This window comes from Budorcas taxicolor, chromosome 12, assembly GCF_023091745.1.
Source record: "Budorcas taxicolor isolate Tak-1 chromosome 12, Takin1.1, whole genome shotgun sequence".
In the NCBI taxonomy this organism is placed as follows: Eukaryota; Metazoa; Chordata; class Mammalia; order Artiodactyla; family Bovidae; genus Budorcas; species Budorcas taxicolor.
Window position 1 is genome coordinate 43,949,656 of NC_068921.1, and position 27,216 is coordinate 43,976,871.

A 27,216-nucleotide genomic window follows, 5' to 3' on the forward strand; every position below is an offset into this window, starting at 1 on the left:
GCAATCTCAAAAGCAAAAGATTGATCTCAATTGGTTTCCAACGCAAACTATTCAATATCACAGTAATCCAACTCTATGCCTGAACAGTAACGCTGAGGAAGCTGAAGTTGAATGGTTCTATGAAGACCTACAAGACCTTCTAGAATTAACATAGAAGAAAGATGTCCTTTTCATTGCAGGGGGCTGGAATGCAAAAGTGGGAAGTCAAGAAATACCTGGAGTAACAGGCAAATTTGGACTTGGAATATAGAAATGAAGCAGGACAAAAGCTAACAGATTTTTTTCAAGAAAACACACTGGTCATTGCAAACACCCTTTTCCATCAACATGAGAAAACTCTACACGTGGACATCACCAAATGGTCAATATCGAAGTCAGATTGATTATATTCTTCACATCCAAGGATGGAGAAGCTCTATAGAGCCAGCAAAAGCAAGACCAGGAGCTGACTGTGGCTCAGACCATGAATTCCTTATTGCCAAATTCAAATTTAAATTGAAGAAAATAGGGAAAACCACTAGACCATTCAGGTATGACCTAAATCAAAACCCTTATGATTATAGAGTGGAATGACAAATCCTAAAAGGTGATGCTGTGAAAGTGTTGCACTCAAATGCCAGCAAATTTGGAAAACTCAGCAGTGGCCACAGGACTGGAAAAGGTCAGTTTTCATTTCAATCCCAAAGAAAGGCAATGACAAAGAATGCTCAAACTACTACACAATTGCACTCATCTCACCCGCTAGTAAAGTAATGCTTAAAATTCTCCAAGCCAGGCTTCAACAGTATGTGAACTGTGAACTTCCGAACGTTCAAGCTGGTTTTAGAAAAGGCAGAGGAACCAGAGACCAAATTGTCAACATCCATTGGATCATCAAAAAAGTGAGAGAGGTTCAGAAACATCTACTTCTGCTTTATGGACTGTACAACAGCCTTTGACTGGGTGGATCATGACAAACTGTAGAAAATTCTTCATGAGATGGGAATATCAGACCACCTGACCTGCCTCCTGAGAAATCTGAATGTAGATTAAGAAGCAACAATTAGAACTGGACATAGAACTGCAGACCATTTCCAAATCAGGAAAGGAGTACAGCAAGACTGTATATTGTCATCATGTTTAGTTAACTTATATGCAGAGTACATCATGAGAAATGCTGGGCTGCATGAAGCACAGGTGGAATCAAGTTTGCCAGGGGAAATATCAATAACCTCAGATATGCAGATGACACCACACTTATTGCAAAAAACAAAGAAGAACTAATGAGCTTTTTGAGGAAAGTTAAAGAGGAGAGTGGAAAATTTGGCTTAAAACTCAACATTCAGAAAACTAAGATCATGGAATCTGGCCCCATCACTTCATGGTAAATAGATGGGAAAACAATGGAAACAGTGACAGACATTATTTTTTGGAAATCAAAAATCACTGCAGATAGAGACTGCAGCCATGAAATTAAAGGACATTTGCTCCTGGGAAGAAAAGTTATGACCAATCTAGATAGCATATTAATAAGCAGAAACATTAGTTTGCCAACAAAGATCTGTGTATTTAAAGATATTGTTTTTCCAGTAGTCATGGATAGCTGTGAGAGTTGGACTATAAAGAAAGCTGAATGCTGAAGAATTGATGGTTTTGAACTGTGGTGTTGGAGAAGACTCTTGAGAGTCCCTTGGACTGCATGGATATCCAATCAGTCCATCCTCAGGGAAATCATTCCTGAATATTCACTGGAAAGCCTGATGTTGAAGCTGAAACTGTAATACTTTGGCCACCTGTTGTAAAGTACTGACTCATTTGAAAAGATCCTGATGCTGGGAAAGATTGAAGGTGGGAGGAGAAGGGGCTGACAGACGATGAGGTGGTTTGATGGCATCATTCATCAATGGACATGAGTTTGAATACGCTCCAGAAATTGGTGATGGACAGGGAGGCCTGGCGTGCTGTAGTCCATGGGGTTGCAAGGAGTCAGACATGACTGAATGGCTGAACTGAACTGAACTCAAGTGAACTTAATTGAGTACATCTTATATTTAGGTAAAATTTAGAAAAATGTCCTATGCTTAGAAACAGAAATCATTCTTTTCTTATTTTACTAATTTCTAAGGAAAATTTTAAATATTTAGTGTATTCTCCCAGAAGATCCAGATCTTTGAATTAAGTATATCTATTTTCACGGATTGGTAAGTGCTTAATAGAAATCTTTTCAGTTGCATCAGTCAATTGTGATGATATTTAAACATATAGAGCTGGAAAATCAAACCAAATCAAGACAAAAATGTGTCTTAACCCTGCTCCCTCTGAAATACTTTTTCTTTCCAATAGATACTTTTGAAGTAATCACACAAATTTAAAATTAGTCAATAATGTTTATCATTGTTTTCACGTTAATGAATCAAAATTGATTTTTTTTGTTTATAGAAGTCCATGGATCCACCTCTAAGCCTGGTGATACACAAAATTGTTACCCTTCAAAAGAAAAAAACAAAACAAAACAAACAAAAAAAAAAACCCAGCTTTTGTTAGCTTAGGAGAAGACCACAGATGTATAAGCACTTTCTGACTATTATGAACAGTGAACTCTATCTTTATCAGTTCATGTTTTTGACAAAATTTTCTTCTAAGCATTTTTTTTTTTTTTTTTTTGCCTCAGGTTGCCTGTTTATAGAAAAGAAAAGAAAAAGCATGCAGGGGAACTGTGTTTATGTGTTTAGCTGTCTGCCTTTCCTACATCTCATCTTGGCCTTCATGGTCAGAATGTAAGCTTTGTATCAGGGACTCTGTTGAAGTTTATAGACCACAGGCAAGAGATTCATCAGGATATAGTGGCTAAAATTGTCTGTAAAATGAAAACTTGCTGAAGGAACATGATAACCACAGAACAAAAGATGTCTGCTCCTTATTTCAACATTTTTTGCTTCAGTTCAGTTCAGTTCAGTTGCTCAGTCGTGTCTGACTCTTTGCGACCCCATGAATTGCAGCACGCCAGGCCTCCCTGTCCATCACCAACTCCTGGAGTTCACTGATTCACGTCCATCGAGTCAGTGATGCCATCCAGCCATCTCATCCTCGGTCGACCCCTTCTCTTCCTGCCGCCAATCCCTCCCAGCATCAGAGTCTTTTCCAATGAGTCAACTCTTCACATGAGGTGGCCAAAGTACTGGAATTTCAGCTTTAGCATCATTCCTTCCAAAGAAATTCCAGGGCTGATCTTCTTCAGAATGGACTGGTTGGATCTCCTTGCAGTCCAAGGGACTCTCAAAAAAATATATTTTTTTAAGTTAATTTCAACTTTTCAGTGAAGTTGTAAGAAAAAATCTATTTTTATTTAGGTCATCTTCTCAAACAGAAAAGAACCTGCCTGCAGTTGAGGAGAGCTAGGTTTGATCTGTGGGTAAGGAAGATCCCCTCTAAAAAGGATTGGCTACCCATTACAGTATTCTTCCTTGGAGATTTCCATGGATAGAGGAGCCTGGTGAGCTATAGTCTATAGGGTTGCAAAGAGTCAGACACGACCAAGTGACTAACATTTTAACTTTCACCTTCATATTCCACTACATCTATTCTTCAAGGCTGTTGTGATTCAGTCACTCAGTCCTGTCTGACTCTTTGCCACCCCGTGGATGGTGGCATGGCAGGTTTCCTTGTCCTTTACTATCTCCTGGAATTTGCTCAAACTCACATCTAATGAGTCGATGATACCATCCAAACATCTCATCTTCTGCTGCCGAGTTCACCTTCTGCCCTCAATCTTTCTCAGCATCAGGGTCTTTTTCAGTGAGCCAGCTCTTCCTATCAGGTAGCCAAAGTATTGGAGCTTCAGCTTCAGCATCAGTCCGTCCAGTGTGTATTCATGGTTGATTTTCTTAAGATTGACTGATTTGATCTCCTTGCTGTCCAAGAGGTTCTCAAGAGAGAACCAGTTTGAAAACATCAATTCTTCTGTGCTCAACCTCCTTTTTTTAAAAAAAAAAAAAATTAACTTATTTATTTTAATTGGAGGCTAATTACTTTAAAATATTTTAGTGTTTTTTTGCCATACATTGACATGAATCAGCCATGGGTGTACATGTGTTACCCATTCTGAACCCCCATCCCACCTCTCATCCCACCCCTCAGGGTCATCTCAATGCACCAGCCCTGAGCACACTGTCTCATACATCGAACCTGGATTGGTGATCTATTTCACAGAAGATAATATACATGTTTTAATGCTATTCTCTCAAATCATCCCACCCTCTCCTTCTCCCACAGAGTCCAAAAGTCTTTTCTTTACATCTGTGTCTCTTTTGCTGTCTCACATATAAGGCTATCATTACCATCTTTCTAAATTGCATATATATGCATTAATATACTGTATTAGTGCTTTTCTTTCTGACTTCACTCTGTATAATATGTTCCAGTTTCATCCACCTCATTAGAACTGATTCAAATGCATTCTTTTTAATAGCTGAGTAATATCCCACTGTGTATATGTACCACAGCTTTCTATACGTTCGTCTGCTGATGGACATCTAGGTTGTTTCCCTGTCCTGCCTATTGTAAACAGTGCTGTGATGAACATTGGGGTACACGTGTCTCTTTCAATTCTGGTTTCCTCAGTGTGTATGGCCAGCAGTGGGATTTCTGGGTTGTATGGCAGTTCTCTGTACAGTTTTTTAAGGAATCTCCACACTGTTCCCCATAGTGGCTGTACTACTTTTCATTCCCACCAACAGTGTAAGAGGGTTCCTTTGTGCTCAGCCTTCTTTGTGGCCACCTGATGCAAGAAACTGACTCATTTGAAAAGATCCTGATGCTGGGAAAGATTGAAGGTGGGAGGAGAAGGGGATGACAGAGGATGAAGTGATTGGATGGCATCACCGACTCAATGGACATGAGTTTGAATAAGCTCCAGGAGTTGATTATGGACAGGGAGGCCTGGCGTGCTGCAGTCCATGGGGGTCGCAGAGTTGGACATGACTGAGAGATTGAACTAAACTGATCTGACACGTCTGGAAGTTCTCGACTCCCATACTGTTGAAATTTTGCTTGAAGGATTTTGAGCATTACCTGAGAGCATGTGAAATCAGTGCAATTGTTCAGTAGTTTCAGCACTGTTTGACATTGCCCTTCTTTGGGATTGGAATGAAACCTGATCTTTTCCAATCCTGTGGCCCCTGCCGACTTTTCCAAATCTGTTGGCGTAGTGAGTGAAACACTTTCACAGCATCATCTTTTATTTTGAAATTGCTCAACTTGAATTCTATCACCTACACTAGTTTTGTTTGTAGTAATGCTTCGTAAGGCCCACTTGACTTCATGCTCCAAGATGTCTGGCTCTAGGTGAGTGACCACACCATCATGGTTGTTCATAAGACCTTTCCTTCTATAGTTCTGTGTATTCTTGCCACCTTTTCTTAATATTTTCTGTTTATGTTAGCTCCATATCTTTTCTGTCCTTTAATCTGCTCATCTTTGCATGAAATTTTCCAATAATCTCTAATTTTCTTAAGAGGGAAATAAAGATTCTCTTATTTCTTAAAGAGATATCTAGTTTTTCCCATTCTGTTCCTTTCCTCCTTTTGTTAATATTACTTACTTAAGAAAGTTTTCTTATCTCTCCTTGCTGTTCTTTGGAACTCTGCATTCAGATGGGTATATCTTTCTTTTCTCCTTGCCTTTACTTCTTTTCATTTCTCAGCTTTTTGTAAGGCCTCCTCAGACAACCATTTTGCCTTTTTGCATTTCTTTTGCTTGAGGATGGTTTTGATCACTGCCTCCTGTACAGTGTTATGAACCTCTGTCCATAGTTCTTCACACAGTCTATTAGAGTTAATCCCTTGGATCTATTTGTCATTTTCACTACATAATCATAAGGGATTTGATTGAATGATCTATTGAAGATCTATAAGATCTTCTAGAATTATCACACACAAACACACACAAAAAAGATGTCCTTTTCATCATATGGGACTATAATGCAAAAGTAGGAAGTCAAGAGATACCTGGAGTAACAGGCACATTTGACCTTGGAATACAAAATGAAGCAGGGCAAAGGCTAACAGTCTATTGCCAAGAGAATGCACTGGTCATAGCCAACATCCTCTTTCAACAACACAAAAGATGACTCTGTGAATTGATGTCATCAGATGGTCAATACTGAAGTCAGATTGTTTTTATTCTTTGCAGGTGAAGAAGGAGAAGCTCTATAGAGTCAGTAAAAAACAAGACCAGGAACTAACTGTGGCTCAAATCATGAACTTCTTATTGTGTAATTCCTACTTAAATTTAAGAAAGTAGGGAAAACCACTAAGCCATTCAGGTATGAACTAAATCAATTCCCTTCAAATTGAGGGGAGGTTAACTGGACCAGAGAAAGTAAGGATCTGATAAGTAACTCTTTGACTCCTCTCTGGTGCAGTTTTATTATTAGAGTTTTAACAATTATTTAAGCTATTATCAATAAACAGAACATATATTATTCTTAGGCAATCTGAATGCTAGTAAAATATAACTTTTAAAATAAATACCTTTAACAGTTCAAAACTAAGAAGAAATAGATTCTTTTATGTATTGATAATTATTTTATTTGCTCATATAACAGAAAATTATTACTCGTGTTGTGAGCACGAATTATGTATTTTTAAATAGTTGTCTCAACATGAAAATAAATCTTACAGTTTGATTCCAAAGTTGATATCCTTCCATCTGTATAAGACATCATATTTTGTATTTTCATGTATGTATACCTTCAAAGCCAGCATTCTAGACTGGGACAGCAGATTAATCTGTCACTCCCTATGTCCATCTTTTCACTCCAAAGATAACACTGGCCTCACAAACCATTGAGAAAAATATCTAATCACAAACATAAAGTAGTATAGCTATGGCCTAGGTTAATAATTATTGCATCTACATATAAAGTAGGGCCCCTGATTTTATGTAGGAGGATCTCCATCTATTGTATATATTTCTATAAAAATTTGAACATAATTAGCTATCAAAGAAATAGAAAAGATTATACATGCACAATAATAGAAAAGCGATGGCAAAAAACCCAGTTAGTCTTTTCATGCTATACTCATTTGACTGGCTCCAACAATATTTTAAGGAGAATAAAAATTAATACTTATTAAAAAGTGTAAAAGTGTCTACCTAACATTTTAACCTTAAACAATTCAAGTAATTACATTTTTGTAAAAAAAAATCTCATGTATGTATATATACAAATATGAATTAATATATGAATACACCATATAAGCCTTAGTATAACTAAGCATCCTTAATTAAAATTAAAATAAGTCTCTCCTTTATCATCTATCTTCAGTGCTCAGAAATTCTTGGATCATATCAAAACCAGAAGGTTGCAATGAGAAATCAGGAGAAATGAAAGAATTCAAAATTCGATTCTTGCTTTACATGTTAATATTTATGGTACTTTTAAAATAATTACTACATGTAAAGACAGCAAATCTTGTTATTTTTTTTAACAAATATCTAAAGATGATACAATATTGTAAAGTAATTAACCTCCAATTAAAATAAATAAATTTATATTTTAAAAAATGTATATAAAGTTAAAAAAAATCAAGTCATAAGATGCCAGTTCCCAGCTCACCTGGGAAGATGAGCTTCCCGGGTGGTGCAAGTGGTAAAGAAACCACCTGTCAGTGCAGGTTAGATATAAGAGACGCCGGCTGGGTCAGGAAGATACCCTGAAAGAGGGCATGGCAACCCACTTCAGTATTCTTGCCTGGAGAATCCCATGGACAGAAGAACTGGGTGGGCTACAGTCCATGGGGTCACACAGAGTTGGACACAACTGAAGTGACTTAGCATTCACACATGCATGATGACAGTAATGAATTCCTATGGACAGAAGAACCAGGCAGGCTACAGTCCATGGGGCACAAAGAGTTGGGCCTGACTAAGCACATAGCACACTGTTATTTTTTATGACTTTTTCAGTTATTGCTGTAGTAGAGTTTGGTAGATTTTGAACAAAAGTTGTATATTCATTATAAGCAATATATCAAAAATTGTGAGCATTGTTAATAGTGTTTGATAAAGTACAATAAAATTTTCAACTAATACATGAATAATGCTTACTTAATATTTTTGTCTCATCAAAATTTTTCTATTAAAAGTATGCCCAAAATATACATATAAATCAAGAATCCCCAGCTTATGATGATGGAAATGGCTATTCACATGCAAATAGAGAAATAAAAAGTCAAAATTTATCTACATATATTTCCATCAGTCCATCTAAACAGCCATCCATCCATTTCTTTTAAAATCTATCTTTCTTTCTGACTACCTATTTACAGTATATCTCATGAGATTTTTCCTTGGATAAATTTGAGGTGTTTTTTTTTTTTTTTTACCTTATTGTCTAAAGACTCAATAAATGTTTGTTGACTGCTTAATCAGTGCCAGGAATTGAGCCAAGTGGAATAATATAGGCATAGACAAGATAATCTTGACCAGCACATAGAATCTATTTTAGTGGAAAAATTGTTGCAAAACAAATATTTTTTTATTATGTTGATACAATTGAAACAAAGGAAAACTCCATTGCACTTCCAGGCCAATTCTGCATCATGAAAATATTCCTCTGGCTACTCTGAGGAGAAAGATTGGAGGAAACAAAGTGTATACTACAAACGTGAGTTTAGGAAGTTCCTTTGATCTTGGCACCCCTTTCCTACTATGTTTCATTACTGATATGCAGATTTAAAGGACAAAGATGGTCCTGATCTCTTATTAGCCAGCAATGGTACTGATGTCTTTGAGCATATTTTCTGATCCTTTGCTTGATTTCTCAATTTGTTTGTGATCTTAAAGTTATAATTATTCATTTCCTTATCTCTTTATTCTAAAACATTTTAATATCTATCTAGTACAGTGAAAAGTACACACAAAACAATATTTATTGAATAAGTAAATAGATGGATGAATGTGCTCTTTCTAATGAATTGTACTTTCTGAATCTAAATTCTGCTAGAACTTAGTGCATTTTTGGACACTGATTTTGTTCACTAGGACGTTCTCACTAGAATGAGGCTTGTCTGCAACATTAGATTTTACTCTTCCATTAACTATTCTAGATTTCCTGTTCTTACTCAGTCCCTGCTGTCTTTTCTGTTCTGCTTTGAGATGCCAAGGTTCCTTGGATTTAAGAAAGCCCAGTTCTACAATTTTTGATAGAGGTTATATAACTGTACTTTACTAGTTTATAATGTATTTACATTTTTATAAGTAGAGAAGGAAATGGCAACTCACTCCAGTATTTTTACCTGAAAAATTCCGTGGACAGAGAAACCTGGTGAGCTACAGTCCATGGGGTCACAAAGAATTGGATACAAGTGAGCATGCACACATACACACTTCTATAAGAACTCACTGTAAAATAATTTTGGTCTGTGTATCTATTTATTTATCTATAAAACAGCATTTACACTACCTGCTATTCTTAATGATTTGTTTGCCTATGGTTATACACTAAGAAACATTCCTTACATTATATGTGCAAAGTAATTCTACCAGAGCAATATTATGTATCCTGATTTATTGGTGATTTACATGTGAAATCATCAATATAGAATATATCTCATAAAAAGTGCAAAAATGTTATCAACCTGACACATGGTATGAGCTTGGATAAGAATAATAATGGTTCTGTGTGCTTCTGCATTACTTAAGCTATTCATTCTTACTGTACTCCTATAATTTAAAATAACTATGCTTATTTAAATATAATTTTGCATGATAAATGTATTCCTAGACTGTATTATTTATGCCTTTGTTCTCAAACATCATTTTAATACATTGGAGAGTAAACTTGGGAAAGAATATGTGCATGAAATATCATTTAATTAATGGCATTTATATATAAGATATTTGCTGTGAAATTCAGAGCCTTGTCATATTCCTCTTCTTTGTCATTTTTTCCCAAGAATTTTACAGAGGAAAATGTGAATAACCTGCCTTTCTGTTGGCAGTATTTTAAAATAAATGATTATATGTTTGTGTGTATAAAAGTATACATCTATTAATTTGTATTCTGGTCACCATCCTCACTGTAGTACCTATAGTTCCTAATTTCACTGGATAAGATAATGGTGGAATGAAACTATGGTGAGCTTAATGCCATTCTTTATATACATATATATATATCTACAGTCCATTTCATAGAGTAACAATATTGTTAGACATGTTTTTGTATTTTATCCAAGAAGTACCTCAAGTCTGAACAGAACCTGTTTTCTAAAAACTATCTCTTTCCAATGACTTTATTCTCAGTAAAAATGCTCATGTATTTTTAGAAAAAAATCATAAAGGAGAGAGAGGCCCCTTCTCTCGCTGTCTATTCTACTAACAGACATAAATATAAAGGATTTGATCTCCTAATATTAAGATAAAAATTGCTATATTCATCAGTATGATATGCTAGACATCTCTTGCTCCTCTCCTAGGTTCGTCAGATAATGTCTTCCCACAATCTGAAAATTTCGGTGGCCATGAGATTGAGTAGTCAACAAAGCATAAGTAAAGGAGAATTATATTTTTAATACTTGAAGGTTGAATCTTTATTAATGGATGAACAATGTAGTACTACTCTCTGGCTTTTCCCTTCTGACATTGAAACCAATAGGTGCTCGTATTTTATCTTATACCTCATTCTGAGTACCAGAGTAATAAAATCATGGCTCTCATAGATATGTGGCATGAACAAGAAAAAGAGTTTACAGTGTGAAGTCACTGAGAATTTTGAATTTATTCATTAGAGTAGAATTACTTATCCTATTCCAGCTGATAAAAAATAATAATTTCAATATTCTCTAATCTCACTTCTTCATATATCATCATGTTTCCTTATGTAATCAGTTCAGTTGCTCAGTTGTATCTGACTCTTTGAGACCCCATGGACTGCAAGACAGGGTTCCCTTTCCATCTCCAACTCCTGGAGTTAACTCAAACTCATGCCCAATGAGTCGGTGATGCCATCCAACCATCTCATCCTCTGTCGTCCCTTTCTCCTCCGGCCTTCAATCTTTCCCAGCATCAAGGTCTTTTCAAATGAGTCAGATCTTCGCATCAGGTGGCCAAAATATTGGAGTTTCAGCTTCAGCATTAGCCCTTCCAGTGAGTATTAAGGACTGATTTCCTTTAGAATGGACTGGTTGGATCTCCATGCAGTCCAAGGGACTCTCAAGAGTCTTCTCCAACACCACAGTTCAAAGCATCAATTCTTTGGTGCTCAGTTTTCTTCATGGTTCAACTCTCACATCTATACATGACTACCGGAGAAAACCAAAGCTCTGACAAGATGGAATTTTGTTGGCAAGTCTGCTTTTTAATAAGCTGTCTAGGTTGATCATAACTTTTCTTCCAAACAGCAAGAGTCTTTTAATTTCATGTCTGCAGTCACCATCTGCACTGATTTTGGAGCCCAAGAAGATAAAGTCTGTCAATGTTTCCATTGTTTCCCCACCTATTTGCCATGAAGTGATGAGACCATATGCCATGATCTTAGTTTTCTGAATGTTGAGCTTTAAGCCAACTTTTTCACTCTCCCCTTTCACTTTCATCAGGAGACACTTTAGTTCTTCACTTTCTGCCATAAGGGTGGTCTCATCTGCATATCTGAGTTTATTGATATTTCTCCCAGTAATCTTGATTCCAGCTTGTGCTTCATCCAGCCTAGCATTTCTCATGATGTATTCTGCATATAAGTTAAATAAACAGGGTGACAATATACAGCCTTGATGTACCCTTTTTCCAATTTGGAACCAGTCTTTCATTCCATGTCCAGTTGAAAATATAAATATCATTAAAAGTCTCTCAAATTCTTACTGCACATGACATAATAGTGCTAAATGATGTGCAGCTATGAAAGAGAAATTTGTTATAAACATGCCAGAAGTGTGTCCACTGTTGGACTAAGACTGAAGAAAAGGTGACTTTTCACTCCAACCTTTGCACCTGGCATTTTTAGGAACAGTTGAAAGAGAATCTATATTTCTGTTATACTTCAAGATTATAGAGAATACAGTTTTAATAAATCTGTCTTACATTGCGAAAAGTATGGCATTAAACAAAGCTCATAATTCATCTTTGCAAATTTGAAGTGAGTAGTAGAACTAATAAGACAGGATGAATAAAACAAATAAATGAAATATTCAATTTTTAAAAAGAAAATTAACAAGCATTCATACATTTAAAAAGTACAGCTTTATTTTATTTTTTTAAAATATAAATTTATTTACTTTAATTGGAGGTTAATTACTTTACAATATTTTGTTGGTTTTAAATGAACTTTTAATATATATTCATGAGAAGTTTAAAGATTACTTTAGGATTATGTGAAAAAAATTGTAAGGTTTCAAAAAATATTAGTTGAAAAGGTAAGAAAGAAAGAAGGAGGGAAGGAGTGAGGATGACGAATGAAAAAATAAAACATAGTATAGTGTATGTGTGTGTTTGTGTGATACACAAGCAAGAGAAAGAGAGAGAAGGAGAAAGAAAGAGATTAATGAAACAGCTTTAGGAGTACTTTCTTAGCTTAGGCAGATTGAGCATATTTTGTTGATATGGTCACTTGCATTAAGTATCAATTTAATTCACATTCTGTCTTTCATTTTAACCGTGTATTGGGTTCTCACCTTTCTACATAGTCTAGTAGCCGAGAACAGTGATTTGAAGCAGGAGCATCATGACCTCCTACTGCATAAAGGAAACCATCGCATGTGGCCACTCCTACACCCCCTCTCCGCTTACACATTGGAGCACACATATTCCACTTATTTGTGTGAGGATCATAATATTCCATTGAACTCAAACAGGAGCTTCCGTCACGACCACCAACTGAATACAACCTAAAAACACAATTGAGAAAACATGATTTAGTATTTCTGTCTATATGACAAATAAAGGAAAGGAAATTCCTTGAAAAATAAAATTTCAATCACAACCTGAGCCTCCAATGTGTTAAAAAATGTTACTTCACATGGAAATTTTTGTTAAGGTCCTCTATAACTAATTTCCTATACCTGGACTTCCTATGATTCTAATATACTAGATGAAATTAAAACTACTATAGTTTTCTAACCTCTACTATTTCTAGAATATTAGATTAAAACTGTTTTTACATATGTCATTAAATAATCTTAATATATTATTTTAATAAATATCAAGGAATGTCTATTTTAAAACTAATAAGATATTTATCTTCAATTTTTCTTGAAATTGAGGATAATCAGAAAAAGCTCAATTATTTCACTTGTTGTTCAGCAATTGATTTTTCCAGTATGTAGATCATGCTTACTTCTTGTGATCTGTATTCATAGTTTAAAACGCTAAATAAATGAAGTAATTTATACACATATTGTTATACTATCTTAATTAGTGTCTATACTAATAGCTAATGTTTTATCTGGACAGACGAAATGTTATAGGAAAAAAGAGTACAACAATATTAGCCTGAGTAAATATTGCTGAAACTTACTTGATGCACTTATTTTGCTATTTCATTACTGAGAGTTATGATCAGAACCCAGGAAAATAAATATTACAGCATAAATTTTACATAAAATACATTCATAAATACAGAAGTAGAAATACATCATCTATTCCTAATAAAAATAATTTTTGCTTATTTGATCCTAGTCATGAAGATTGCATCACATTAAGATACAGAGTTGTATTTATTTATTTACCCATTTATTCAACACATAATTTTGAAGGCCTAGTATATGTCACATACCATGCAAAATTTTGTGAATGTATCCATGAACAAAACAAGAAGAAAATTTCCTGCACTCAATTCTACTAGAGGGTATACAGCTAAAATATACACTGTTGACAGAGCAGGAAAGTGGGATCAGGAGTGAAATTGGTGGGAATGGGAATTAGAACTGTAAATATCAATTACAACTGAAATGTGGTCACAATTTTAAACACCAGAAAAGGTCTCATTGGGAAGATGAAGTTTGTCCAAGAATTTCATGAGAATAATAGTGGTTGGAGGAGAGTTCAGGAACTTCTAAGAGGGAAAAATTTGAAGCCAGCTAAACAGAGGAGGCTGGCAGTTCATGTTGTCATAAAGAGTAGAACATGACTGAACGACTAACACTTTCACATTCAAACAGATGAGTACAAAGTTTCAAGGGCAGCAGAGGCCAGAGCACCAGGAGCAGAGATTATGGGCAGGGTGGCAGATGAGCTGATGGGTTTAGGTACAGGGACATCACATAGGTGTTTAGATTTTGTCTATTCTCTAAAACAAATGTAGTCATTGATCCTAAGTGAAAGAGGAAGCCATAAGACGATTTTGAGTGGAAAAGGGTTGTGGCTTGATTATGTTTAAATAAGATTAGATGTCATGAATTGTTTGCTTTACTAGTTAACATTATGAATAATATTGGCAAATAGACTCAATTCTATACTTTGCAGGTTCTAATAAAGCAACAGCATAAAAAGACATTACTTAGTCTATAAAATAGTTTTAGATCATAGATTTAAAAATTCATCCTTTAGTATCCTTTCTAAGTCTAAAATGTGATTTTTAAACTGATTTTAAATCCTGGAGAACTTTAAAAAGATGTTTATACTGCTCTAAATGCCAGCCATGATGCAATATTTTTGATTGTCCAAGTGTTCTCTTTATGGATGTAATATCTCTTTGCTTGATTACTCAAAAGTTGCCTGGCAGCTCTCAGTCTTACAATATGTTGAAAATTAACCAATAGGGGCAATTTAAAGGGCAAGTATTGGACAGTTTAGCTAGCAAAAGCATCCAGAAGGGAAATGAGCATTCACTAGAAAGTTTTTATCATCTTAAATGCTTTACAAAATCTGAATTGCATTTGTTTCATTTAAATTGAAGATCTAACTCAAAAGAAGTATGCTGTAATACTAAGGTATTATTATTAAAACGTAATTAAATATTGCATTTGCAGAGATTTTATTTATTGGTAAGTGTCTTCATGAAGGGCACCTAGTATAGTTCTTGGTCCATAGTTTATATGTAAGAAAAGTTTCCCACTTTTTCTTTTCCATTGTTTTAGTGGAATAATTGACTTCAAGCTACTCTATTTCTTTATACACATTAAAGTAACAAATTGTACTATTGATTTATCTGAATCTAGTGTTGCTCAACCAATTAATAAAATCACTCTATACAATAATTTGTCATAGTTTTGACATTATTAAAGAATGTGAACATATACAAATGTATAGCTAAATGTGTATGAAAATGTTGCTGCGCTTAGTCATTAATTTGTGTCCAACTCTTGTGACCACATGGTCTCTTGCTTGCTAGGTTCCTTTGACTTTAGGATTTCCCAGGCAAGAATACTGGAGTGGGTTGTCATTTCCTTCTGCAGGGAATCTTCCTGGCCAAGGGATCGAGCCTGCCTCTCCTGAATTGGAAGGCAGGCTCTTTACCACTGAGCCACCAGGGAAGCTCATATGAAAATAATGATAACTAATGATAATTAAGCATATTGATCACATTATAGAAAACAAATATAGAGCCTATTAGCATAACCTTGTATTTGGAAATAAAATGTAACTTAAAGTTCACAAGTTATAGCATCATTGACTTTTTAGTGTAATCATGTATGTTATAAACCACTATTCATTCAATCTCTCTGTCTTTTATATGAACCCTCTCCTAATAAAACTCAATAACACACAGTCTGTACAAATAAATTTATGAAACATTTCAATAAAAATGACATAATATTTGACAACTTCTCTTGTGAAATAAATATTTGATATACAGTAACTGTTATTTTCGGAGAAGGCAATGGCGCCCCACTCCAGTACTCTTGCCTGGAAAATCCCATGGATGGAGGAGCCTGGTAGGCTGCAGTCCACGGGGTCGCTGAGGGTCGGACATGGCTGAGCGACTTCACTTTCACTTTTCACTTTCATGCATTGGAGAAGGAAATGGCAACCCACTCCAGTGTTCTTGCATGGAGAATCCCAGGGACGGGGGAGCCTGGTGGGCTGCCATCTATGGGGTCGCACAGAGTCGGACACGACTGAAGCAACTTCGCAGCAGCAGCAGCAGCAGCTGTTATTTTATAATTTACTGAAGTCTAACCTAGGTCATCAGTATTTTATTTCACCTGGTAAAAGTCCATTTTAATGTTCTTTACAGTATTATGTAGTCCACAGATTAACAATGAAATTACTTTAGTTTTGATAAAGCAATAAAAATTATTAATACTAGGGCAAAACTGCTGGAAAATAATAAATATACTACATTTTTTCCTTAAAAAAATCTTCAAAAAAGTAATGAGAAAATTGTATAGAAAAGATAATAATGTCATTGTGGGCTGCTTTATTGGTGTCTTTATTAAAACCAACAGGTGTATTTCAATACTTGAAAAGATTTTGCAGTTAGAAAAAAGTGTAATGCACACATAAAAATTCGTCTGCAATTATCCAAGGTTATCTTCTCAGATCTCCTCTGACAATCTATTTAATCATAGGTTAGAATGGTTCCCTACTTTATTTCACTGCAATGACAAATTAGATGTTGAGAATATGAAGAACAGAGTAGAATCTGATACTAGAAGTAAAGGCACTGACAACATAAAAAGTGACAGCTGACAGTTTCATAGCAAGAAAGGAAACATGACATTTTTAACTTAGAGTTGAACGATGAGTAGAAATTTGTAAGATGAAGAAATAGGGAAAACTGTTACATACAAGGAAAGCATTATATGTAAAGACAAGGGACATGAAAGGTCATAGCACATGATAAATAAAGAGTGGCAAGTATGTCATATTGGTGGAATGGATTGTAGTAAACAAGGGGAAAGGAGAGATGGCTGCTAGGATGAAAAGGACTGACTGAAAATGAAGAGCATTTTATGCTGTGCAATGGAGTTGGAATTTCATTCAGAGACAATAAGGACAAAAAAAATACCATTCTCAGGAGACATTAGTGTCATAAATCAGTTTGCTGTGAATATTGATCAGCATGTCCCTCCTTGCATGCAAAAATTGGAAGGAGGTCAAAAATAGCCTTAAGTAAACTCTTCTAGAATTTTGCTGAGAATGAATGAAACTTTCATACCATTTTCCCAGAATTATGTGTTTATTCAGCTTAACAGAAAACTTTTACATAAACTTTAGTAAGCAGGTCTTCCTATTTTGAGATCTAGTTGCCAGGTGCTCATCTCAGTGTCATATATTTTAAATTCTAGTACAGGCATATGTCATTTTATGTATAATTTATGCATTTTTTGCTTTTGATTGTGCTCCACCTTATTGCATTTTTCAGATATTGCATTTTTTTTATAAAACAGAGTTCTTTGTCAATTCTGCATTGTCAAATAATACTTTTTAAAATTAAGATGTGTAGATTGTTTGTAAAGACATAATGCCATTTCACACTTAATAAACTATGGTTTAGTGTAAATTTGCTGACAAAGGCCTATGTAGTCAAAGCTATGATTTTTCCAGTGGTCAGGTTCTGATGTGAGAGTTGTACCATAAGAAGGGTGAGCGCTGAAGAATTGGTGCTTTTGAACCGTGGTTCTGGGGAAGATTTCAGAGTCCTTTGGACAGCAAGCTGATTCAACCAGTCAATCATAAGGTAAATGGACCCTGAATATTCTTTGGAAGGACTGATGCTGAAGCTGAAACTCCAATACTTTGGCTACCTGACGCGAAGAGTGTACTCATGGGAAAATAACCTAATGATGGAAAAGACTGAAGGCAAAAAGAAAAGAAGATGGCAGAGGATGAGACGGTTGGAAAGCATCACTGACTCAATGGTTATGTATTTGGTCGAACTCTGGGAGATGCTGTGGTATAGGGAAACCTGGTGTGCTACAGTCCATGGAGTTGCAAAGAGTCAGGCACGACTTAGCGACTGAACACTATTGTAAATATAACTTTCATATGCACTGGGAAACAACAAACAAACAAAAAATGTATGACTCCATTTATTGCAATATATGCTTTATTGCAGTGGTCTAGAATCAAATCTGCAATGTCTTTGGGGTATGATTGTCCATACAATATGGCAGTTGAAGGAAATAAATTCTGCATTATTTAAAGATATGGGTTTAAATGTAAAGAAGGTTTGCATATATGTTTAGATCCAGGCTGCTTCCAACTTTCAATCTATCATCTGTAGGATGACTTATGCACTAAGCTGTATGTGACTCTTACCACCCCAAGGACTGTAGTCCACCAGGCTCCTCTGTCCATGGAATTCTCCAAGCAGGAATATTGGAGTGGGTTGCAATTCCTTTCTCTAGGGGATCTTCCTGACCCAGGGATCAAACCTGGGTCGCCTGCATTGCAAGCAGTGTCTTTACTGACAGAGCCACTGGGGAAGCTAGGATAGACCCTTTATCAAGAATTGTGAAAAGTCTGAAGTTCTACCCTACCTGAAAGTTAACAGATTAACCTACTTCAGTGTCATAAATGTTGGTAAAAGGCACAAGATTATGGGACCAGAGAGAAGTGACATAATTTCTCACGCACAACAGGCAGAATGAGCTCCCTGTTAATGTGAATTCTCCCAATGCCCCCTAGTCCCACAAGGGTGATGCAGAGAGATTCAGGTAAATAATGTTTACTTGGAGGGCTTTTTTCACATCTGGAGTTTTTAATTATCATCTTTAAAGGGACTGCCAGCAAACTTGTTGCTCTGAAGGGAAATATTGCGTTTATTATTTCAGTCAAAGAAAAATCTGCTCTCTGTCCCTCAGAAAGACATTGCTATCTCGCAAAGCTATTCCATTTACAAATAACCTTGAAAATATTTTGAGAAAGAAGTTGTCTTTTTTTTTTTTTTTTTTTGCCTTGAAAATGTGTAACAATATTAAAACTTCGTGGAGAATTTTCTACAATTCCTCTTGTCCTGATGGTAAATTCTAACTATCACAATAGTTCAAACAGAAAGATAGAGAAGTGGAAGAAGGAACATAATTCTTTCCCTTTAAGAATTCATCTTTTAAGCTGCACAACTCACTTTTTATCTCCTGTTGGCCAGAAATTAGCTACATGATGATACCTGATTGATCAGGTACTGGGAAAAATTGTCTTTATTTTAGGTGGTCTCCTGCCTAGCTAACAGTGCTGTGCATACTATCATATAAAAAGGAGTGAATGAGTATTAAGAGGCAATTAGAAGCTGCTGTCATAGCACTAGATCTTTCCAGCCCTGTGTGCCATTGTGGATTCTGTCCTAGGTACCTTGTTATTATATAAAGTACGTTAGTGTTCATTTTTCTCTCATTAATCAGTTAAGGTACGTCTCCACTAGAAAGTCTTTTTTGATCCCATTTTGTTTTCCCCAGAAATCTGTTATTTATAATCTGTATCCTAGGGAAAGTTATTTAATATGTGGCATACTTTATCACTGGCTTCCCTGGCGGCTCAGATTATAAACAATCTCCCTGCAATCTGAGAGACCCAGGTTCAATCCCTGAGTTGGGAAGGTACCCTGGAGAAGGGAATGGCAAGCCAGTCCAGTATTCTTGTATGGATAATTTCATGGACACCGGAGCCTGGCGAAATACAGTTCATGGGGTGGCAAAGAGTCAGACCTGACTGAGAGACTAATACACACACATACTTTATCATAGCTCAATGATACATACATAACTTGAGGGCTGGTTATAGAAATTGTGGTATATATAACATCTTAGAAATAACCCTAAATCCAGAACTTTGTTTGGTCTTTTGTTTTTCAGTTGATGGAGAACTATTTCATCTGACCACAGGCTTGTCATACCTGCTACCAGAATACTCCTGCATGTGCCTTTTAGTGAGTAATTTCCATGAGAGGTTTTTGAGGAGTGTCTGACAATACAGTGAGAGGGATTTCAGTAAGCTTGCACAATAGGCTGCATGGCTGCTTTTATTCCCACTTGAGACAGGCCTAGAATCTGGGATGCTTTGCTGCAATGTGGGGGTGCTTGCACCTGGATATAGCTTGAGTAACAAAATGTAGAGAAACTCTATCAGACTAAAAATAACTGCACACACGTACAGTTAGGACAAATGCTGGACAGCAGATACAAAACAACCTAATTGCCACTTTTGAAGAGCCTGGAGAAAAGCAGGGTACTGTGCATGCCCCTGCTTAAAATTTGCCTCAGGGGTGGGCAAAATAGCTAAGCTGCCCATCTGGCCCATCCCCTGGACTTGGCCCTACCCTCACTCTGTGTAAGGAAAGAGCTTGCCCCCCCCCCTGGGACCAAGCCAGCAAGGGAATTTATTGTTTATTCTTGTTCCCCACTGCTGCAGCAGGAGCCTCAATAAAGCTTTGACTGAATTTATTGTCTGGCTGCTAATCAATTTCTAATAATTGTAGAAGGCCAAGAACCCTCTTTGGTAATGTTGCCAAATGTTGGTATGTGTGGCAAACTCAGTCTCAGACGTTGTTGTGTATTGGTTTACTATAATTTCAAATCCATTTGTTCATCCCCAAAAAGCAAAGTTGTTTCCAGAAGAAAAGTTACTTTGATATAAGAATGAAGTAAGTTGTGTCTGGATGTTATCATCTCATCTGTTCTAACTGTAAACAGTAGCTCAGCTGCTGAGGGAACCTAGCTGGGGGTTTTTCAATAAAAACTGGTGGACAAGCAACTACAGCAGAGGGAACATTTGGACTATAAATACAGAGTTTGTGAGACTTATCCCAGAGTTTCCTCCTGAACCAAGCCAATCTAGCTCTCCAAAGACCTTGAGCATTAATTTCTGTCACAATAAAGGTGACTATTTTATCAGCAGCAGTGAAAAATCAGGCAAGAACCCCAGGAATATCAGCCTGCCCTTCAGTACAAACACCATCAGGGTTCCCTGCAAGGTGCTCTAGCAACTGAGGAACATTCCATTTTTCACTGCCCACTGGGCATTAGCTCTTGGTTGGCAAAACTGCCCCAATGGGCATAGTTGTTGGTTGGCAAAACTACCTCTTCCAGAAACCTAAACTCAGAAAGAACATATTTCAACTAAATTTAAACTGTATTTTTACCTTCTCCCCTTGCCTGGAACAATGGTATATTTAATCTAACATGGGTTTGTTATTTATTTATAAGCTTATTAAGATATATCACCCTGTATGCTGTCCATTTGTGAATTTCCTACAGGGATCTTATGTTTAAAATATTGGTAAAGACAATCTCAGTTCCTGAGCATAATTCATTGCCCCAAACATAACAGACTTATTTTTATTATAGCAGATGACTAAGGTAAGCCAGAACACTTACCTTATTTTATTAGAAAGTGGCTATACTTTCAAAAAAAAATCTCTGAAGATTATAAACACAGAAATTAATTTAGGTTTATGAGCTACATCCCACAGCCTGATAGAGTTTACTAACTCTAAAGGGGCAGAAACAGTCACTTCAATTTTAATCCCTCAACATTTTCTTACCAAATCTCACTCTATGCCTATCACAATTCTAAATTTCTTTCCTCTTCTATTTGTTATTCCCCATATTAAAAATGTAAGTTCTCCGAGGGTGGGTTGGATTTATTTTCTTTGATATATCATCATAGCAAGTATGTATTTGTAATTTTTAATGAATAAAGCAAAGCACTCATTTCTAATTGAGAAAGAATGATTTACAAATGATGTTTGTCAAAGAAAAGGCACCTGTTTAAGTTCCACTGAAATAAGATATTGACAAACAAGAGAAAAGTATCAAGCATGTGTCTTAGGAATGCAAAAGATGGAAAGGTTATATATATATATATGTATATTTAGACATTTAATCTAGTTCCCTATGCTATATAGTAAATCCTCATTGTTTTTATACACACACACACACACACACACACACACACACACACACACATACATATATAACCTTTTTTGGCCACACTGTGAATGTGGGATCTTAGTTTCCTGACCAGGGATTGAACCTGTGCCCCTGCACTGGAAGTGCAGAGTCTTAACCACTGGGCAGCCAGGGAAGTCCCTAGAAAAAGATTCTTAAATGAGTGGATTTTAAAAGGGTTCATGGAAAAGGTGCCGATTAAATTAGGTTTTGAATGATGAAGCTATTATAAATGATCTCATTTAGGTTTTATTTAGTTAAGGGTACATTTTAATATATTTCAATGATTTCTTACACTATTGTTCTCAAGTAAAATAAACTGAATCCTTTTAGTACCAATCTTGCGACATGGAACTTAATGCATAGAGAGATGTAGAGCTGTGACAGGCTATCAATCGAGAAAATTTCCAAATGTATCCAATGACCAGATGAAAATCTGAGGAGAGAAACTAAGTGGACAGTGGACAGTCACAAATTACTAAGGAAAACATGGAAGGGAAGTTGAGGCAGATAAATGAGTATTTGAAAATGCAAAAGAGTGTGAACAATCAAGCAGTTCATTATGCCTTGATGTAGAGTGTTTCTAAGGCAGATGTTTAAGAGTGAAGACTGGAGAAGGAAGGAGAGGTCTATTTCATGAAACCACTGTATTTCAGATTGAGGAGTTTGGCAGTGGCTGTCAGACTTTATTTTTGGGGGCTCCAAAATCACTGCAGATGGTGATTGCAGCAATGAAACTAAAAGACACCTACTCCTTGGAAGAAAAGTTATGACCAACCTAGATAGTGTATTGAGAAGCAGAGACATTACTTTGCCAACAAAGTCCGTCTAGTCAAGGCTATGGTTTTTCCTGTGGTCATGTATGGATGTGAAAGTTGGACTGTGAAGAAGGCTGAGCACCAAAGAATTAATGCTTTTGAACTGTGGTGTTGGAGAAGACTCTTCAGAGTCCCTTGGACTGCAAGGAGATCCAACCAGTCCATTCTGAAGGAGATCAGCCCTGGGATTTCTTTGGAATGATGCTAAAGCTGAAACTCCAGTACTTTGGCCACCTCATGCGAATAGTTGACTCATTGAAAAGGACTATGATACTGGGAGGGATTGGGGGCAGGAGGAGAAGGGGACGACAGAGAATGAGATGGCTGGATGGCATCACTGACTCCATAGACATGAATCTGAGTGAACTCTGGGAGTTGGTGATGGAGACGGAGGCCTGGCGTGCTATGATTCATGGGGTCACAAAGAGTCGGACACGACTGAGTGACTGAACTGAACTGAACTGATGCTCAAACAGGGAACCAAGGACAAAAAAGGACTGGAAGCTGACTATTGCTCAGATCATGAACTCCTTATTGCCAAATTCAGATAAGTTGAAGAAAGTAGGGAAAACCACTAGATCATTCAGGTATGACCTAAATCAAATCCCTTATGATTATACAATGGAAGTGAGAAATAGATTTAAGGGGCTAGATTTCATAGAAAGAGTGCCTGATGTACTATGGACATAGGGTTGGGACACTGTACAGGATACAGGAATCAAGAACATCCCCAAGAAAAAGAAATGCAAAGAAAACAAAATGGCTCTCTGAGGAGGTCTTACAAATAGCTGTGAAAGAAGATAAGTGAAAGGCTAAGGAGGAAAGGAAAGATATATCCATTTGAATGCAGAGTTCCAAAGAATAGCAAGAAGAGATAAGAAAGTCTTCCTCAGTGTTCAGTGCAAAGAAATAGAGGAAAACAAAAGGATGGGAAAGACTAGATATCTCTTCAAGAACATAAGAGATAATATCAAGGGAACATTTCATGTAAAGATGGGCTTAATAAAGAACCGAAATGGTAGGGATTTAACAGAAGCAGAAGACACTAAGAAGAGGTGGCAAGAATACACAGAAGAATTGTACAAAAAAGATCTTCATGACCCAGATAATCACAATGGTGTGTTCACTCACCTAGAGCCAGACCTCTGGGAGTATGAAGTCAAGGGGGCCTTAGGAAGCATCATTATGAGGAAAGCTAGTGGAGGTGACGGAATTCCAGTTGAGCTATTTCAATTCCTAAAAGATGATGCTGTGAAAGTGCTGCACTCAATATGCCGACAAATTTGGAAAACCAGCACTGGCCACAGGACTGGAAAAGGTCAGTTTTCACTTCAATCCCAAAGAAAGGCAATGCCAAAGAATGCTCAAACTACCACACAATTGCACTCATCTCACACGCTAGTAAAGTAATGCTCAAAATTTTCCAAGCCAGGCTTCAACAGTACATGAACCGTGAACTTCCAGATGTTCAAGCTGGTTTTAGAGAAGGCAGAGGAACCAGAGATCAAATTGCTAACATCCACTGGAACATTGAAAAGCAAGACATTTTCAGAAAAACATCTATTTCTGCTTTATTGACTATGCCAAAACCTTTGAATATGTGGCTCACAATAATCTGTGGAAAATTCTTAAAAAGATGAGAATACCAGACAACCTGACCTGTCTCTTGAGAAATCTGTATGCAGGTCAGAAGCAACAGTTAGAACTGGATATGAAATGACAGACTTGTTGAAAATAGGAAAAGGAGTACATCAAGGCTGTGTATTGTCACCCTGCTTATTTAACTTATATACAGAGTACATCATGAGAAACACTGGGCTGGAAGAAGCACAAGCTGGAATCAATATTGCTGGGAGAAATATAAATAACCTTAGATATGCAGATGAAACCACCCTTATGGCAGAAAGTGAAGAGGAACTAAAAAGCCTCTTGATGAGAGTGAAAGAGGAGAGTCAAAAAGTTGGCTTAAAATTCAAAATTCAGAAAACTAAGGCATCTGGACTCATCATTTCATAGCAAAGAGATGGGAAAACATTGGAAACATTGGCAGATTTTATTTCGGGGGGGGGGGGCTCCAAAATCATTGCAGATGGTAATTACAGCCATGAAATTAAAAGATGCTTACTCCTTGGAAAGAAAGTTATGATCAACCTAGACAGCATATTAAAAAGCAGAGACATTAATTTGCCAACAAATATTTGTCTCATCGAGGATGTGGTTTTTCCAATGGTCATGTATGGATGTGAGAGTTGGACTATAAAGAAAGCTGAGCACTGAAGAATTGATGGTTTTGAACTAGAGTGCTGAAGAAGACTCTTGACAGTCACTTGGACTGCAAGGAGGTCCAACCAGTCCCTCCTAAAAGAGATCAGTCCTGAGTGTTCATTGGAAATTGCTGAAGTTGAAACTCCAATACTTTGGCCACCTGATACAAAGAGCTAACCCATTTGAAGACCCTGATGCTGGGAAAGATTAAAGGCAGGAGGAGAAGGGGAGGACAGAGGATGAGATTGTTGGATGGCATCACCGACTCAATGGAGATGAGTTTGAATAAACTCTGGGAGTTGGTGATGGACTGGGAGACCTGGTGTTCTGTGGTCCATTGGGTCACGAGCAGTCAGATATGACTGAGAGACTAAAGTGGACTGAGCTGAACTGAACTGTACTGAACATACATCTGATTATAGGAGACTGTATTATGGAAGACATGTGCAACAGAGCCTGCTTTTATGTAACTTGCAACTGTCAATCAGCCTTAAGTATATGCCAATTTTCATTTCTTTTCCTGATTGGTGGTGAGTAGAAGCCCTATTTTGAACAGAGCACAACCAAGAGAAGGAGACAGGAAGTAAAAAGGAAAGCCAAGTAGTCATCAGGACTCATTCAGGGTTGCCCCACTCCATGTCTTGGAAGATCTGCCTACTTGAGCTGTAACTGAGCTGTAACTTGCCTCTTGCTTTAAACTTCAGTCTTTTGTTCCAAATCTTTGCTGTGATGAGGCAAGAATAGAGGAAGATAAATAAACTGACTTGACATTTCCATTCATGTAGAGATAAAAAGTTGCAGACCGGATAATAACATTTGACTTGGAAGTTTACAGGAACATTGTGGCCTGACATCCATGGACAGCTGCAGGAAAAAATATGTCAACACTAAGAATTTTGAAACAACAAACCATACCCCTCCTTCACTTTGCTTTTAAAAATGTCTTGCTGAAATCCATCAGGGAATTCAAGGTTTTGGGCTTGGAATGAGCCGCCTATCTCCTTGTACAGCCCTGTATTAAACCTTTCTCTCTTCCATATCCAACGTTTTGATTTGGCTTCATTGTGCCTTCAGCACATGAACTTGTTTTGAAACATGTATATAGTACAAAATCACTTATAATTTGTGGTTTCATTTTTAAGAAAAATAATATCAAAATTTGGATGCAAAAACAGAAATTGTCTTAGCACCATGTAAGTGACAAGTGCAAGTATGGTGATAGATATTGGACTGTACTGGAAAAACAACAGACATGATTCATGTTCTCATACTATTTCAAGGTCAAAAAACTTAAGATTGCCCAGAAACAGTAGCTTCCTTATTAACATGAGGTTTTGAATGACTGAGTGAATCAGTTTTGCTGTGGTTTATCATAAAAAAATCCAGGTGTTTTCGTCTGTTTTCCAAATTCTTTAGGGACTGTAGCACACATTTGTTAAAATTTAAGCCTATTTATGGATGCAATTAGGGAGTATGAGTATCTGTTTTATGAGCTAACTCAAGAAGTAAAGAGAAAAAAACCAGAACGTCCTTTCAGCTACAAAACAAAACTTGAAAGAACAAAATTAAGGCAAAGAGTAAATAAGAAACAAAAAGAATTAGTAGTGTAGACATTATTTGGAGAGCTTGAGGTTTAATATGGTCAATACCCACACCAGAGTGTCTATTCACTGTTTTGTTGTATCTCCTTTATACATCAAGTAAGTCTGGGATGGTGCTGGCCTGAGATGTATATCTACCATTTAGCTCAATCCGTCTCATTGGAAGACTGACCAAAATGTTTTATACAATTGATGTAATTTTGCTCTTGAGTTAATCAAAATATACTAATTAATTTTAAGTGGTGAACCAATGTTATGTTTTTCCACAACAAAGGGTATTATGAAGACTCTAAACTCAAGAGGGCTACACACTGGCTTTTATTATCCTTATTTGGGAAAATTATTCAAAATAATGTTCAAAGAAGCAGCAGTCAGGTTAGAATGGCACATTTGTGAGATGTGAGACTAAAACAAGAGGGGAAAAAAAGCTATGTCATTAGAAGTGAGAGAAAAATAGACTACAGTCAGAGGGTGATATTGAAACAGTTTTCTGATATGGGTCTGAAGTAAAGGTCACTTTATAGTGATCATTTTTTTTTCCTCTGAGTAAAACAGGAAAAGCAACCAGACATTAAGAGACAGTCATTAAACAACAGAATTTTGAGACAATTAAATCATATTCAGGAGAATTAAACAAAATAACCCAAATGACATATATGTTAATCTGAGTTAAAAGAGAAAGATTATTTGAAGTAAAATCAAAATCATTTCAAATATTTTCTTAAAATG

The 27,216-nt window shown here is 36.4% G+C and overlaps 1 protein-coding gene across 1 annotated transcript in view; it reads right to left on the minus strand.

Moving 5' to 3' along the window:
- The window catches only part of KLHL1 (kelch like family member 1), a 532,887-nt gene that overhangs the window by 13,556 nt on the left and 492,115 nt on the right, over positions 1–27,216 (minus strand). Inside the window, exon 9 of the mRNA XM_052650221.1 lies at positions 12,648–12,860. Coding sequence (XP_052506181.1) covers positions 12,648–12,860 — 213 coding nt within the window. The remainder of the gene's footprint in view (positions 1–12,647; positions 12,861–27,216) is intronic.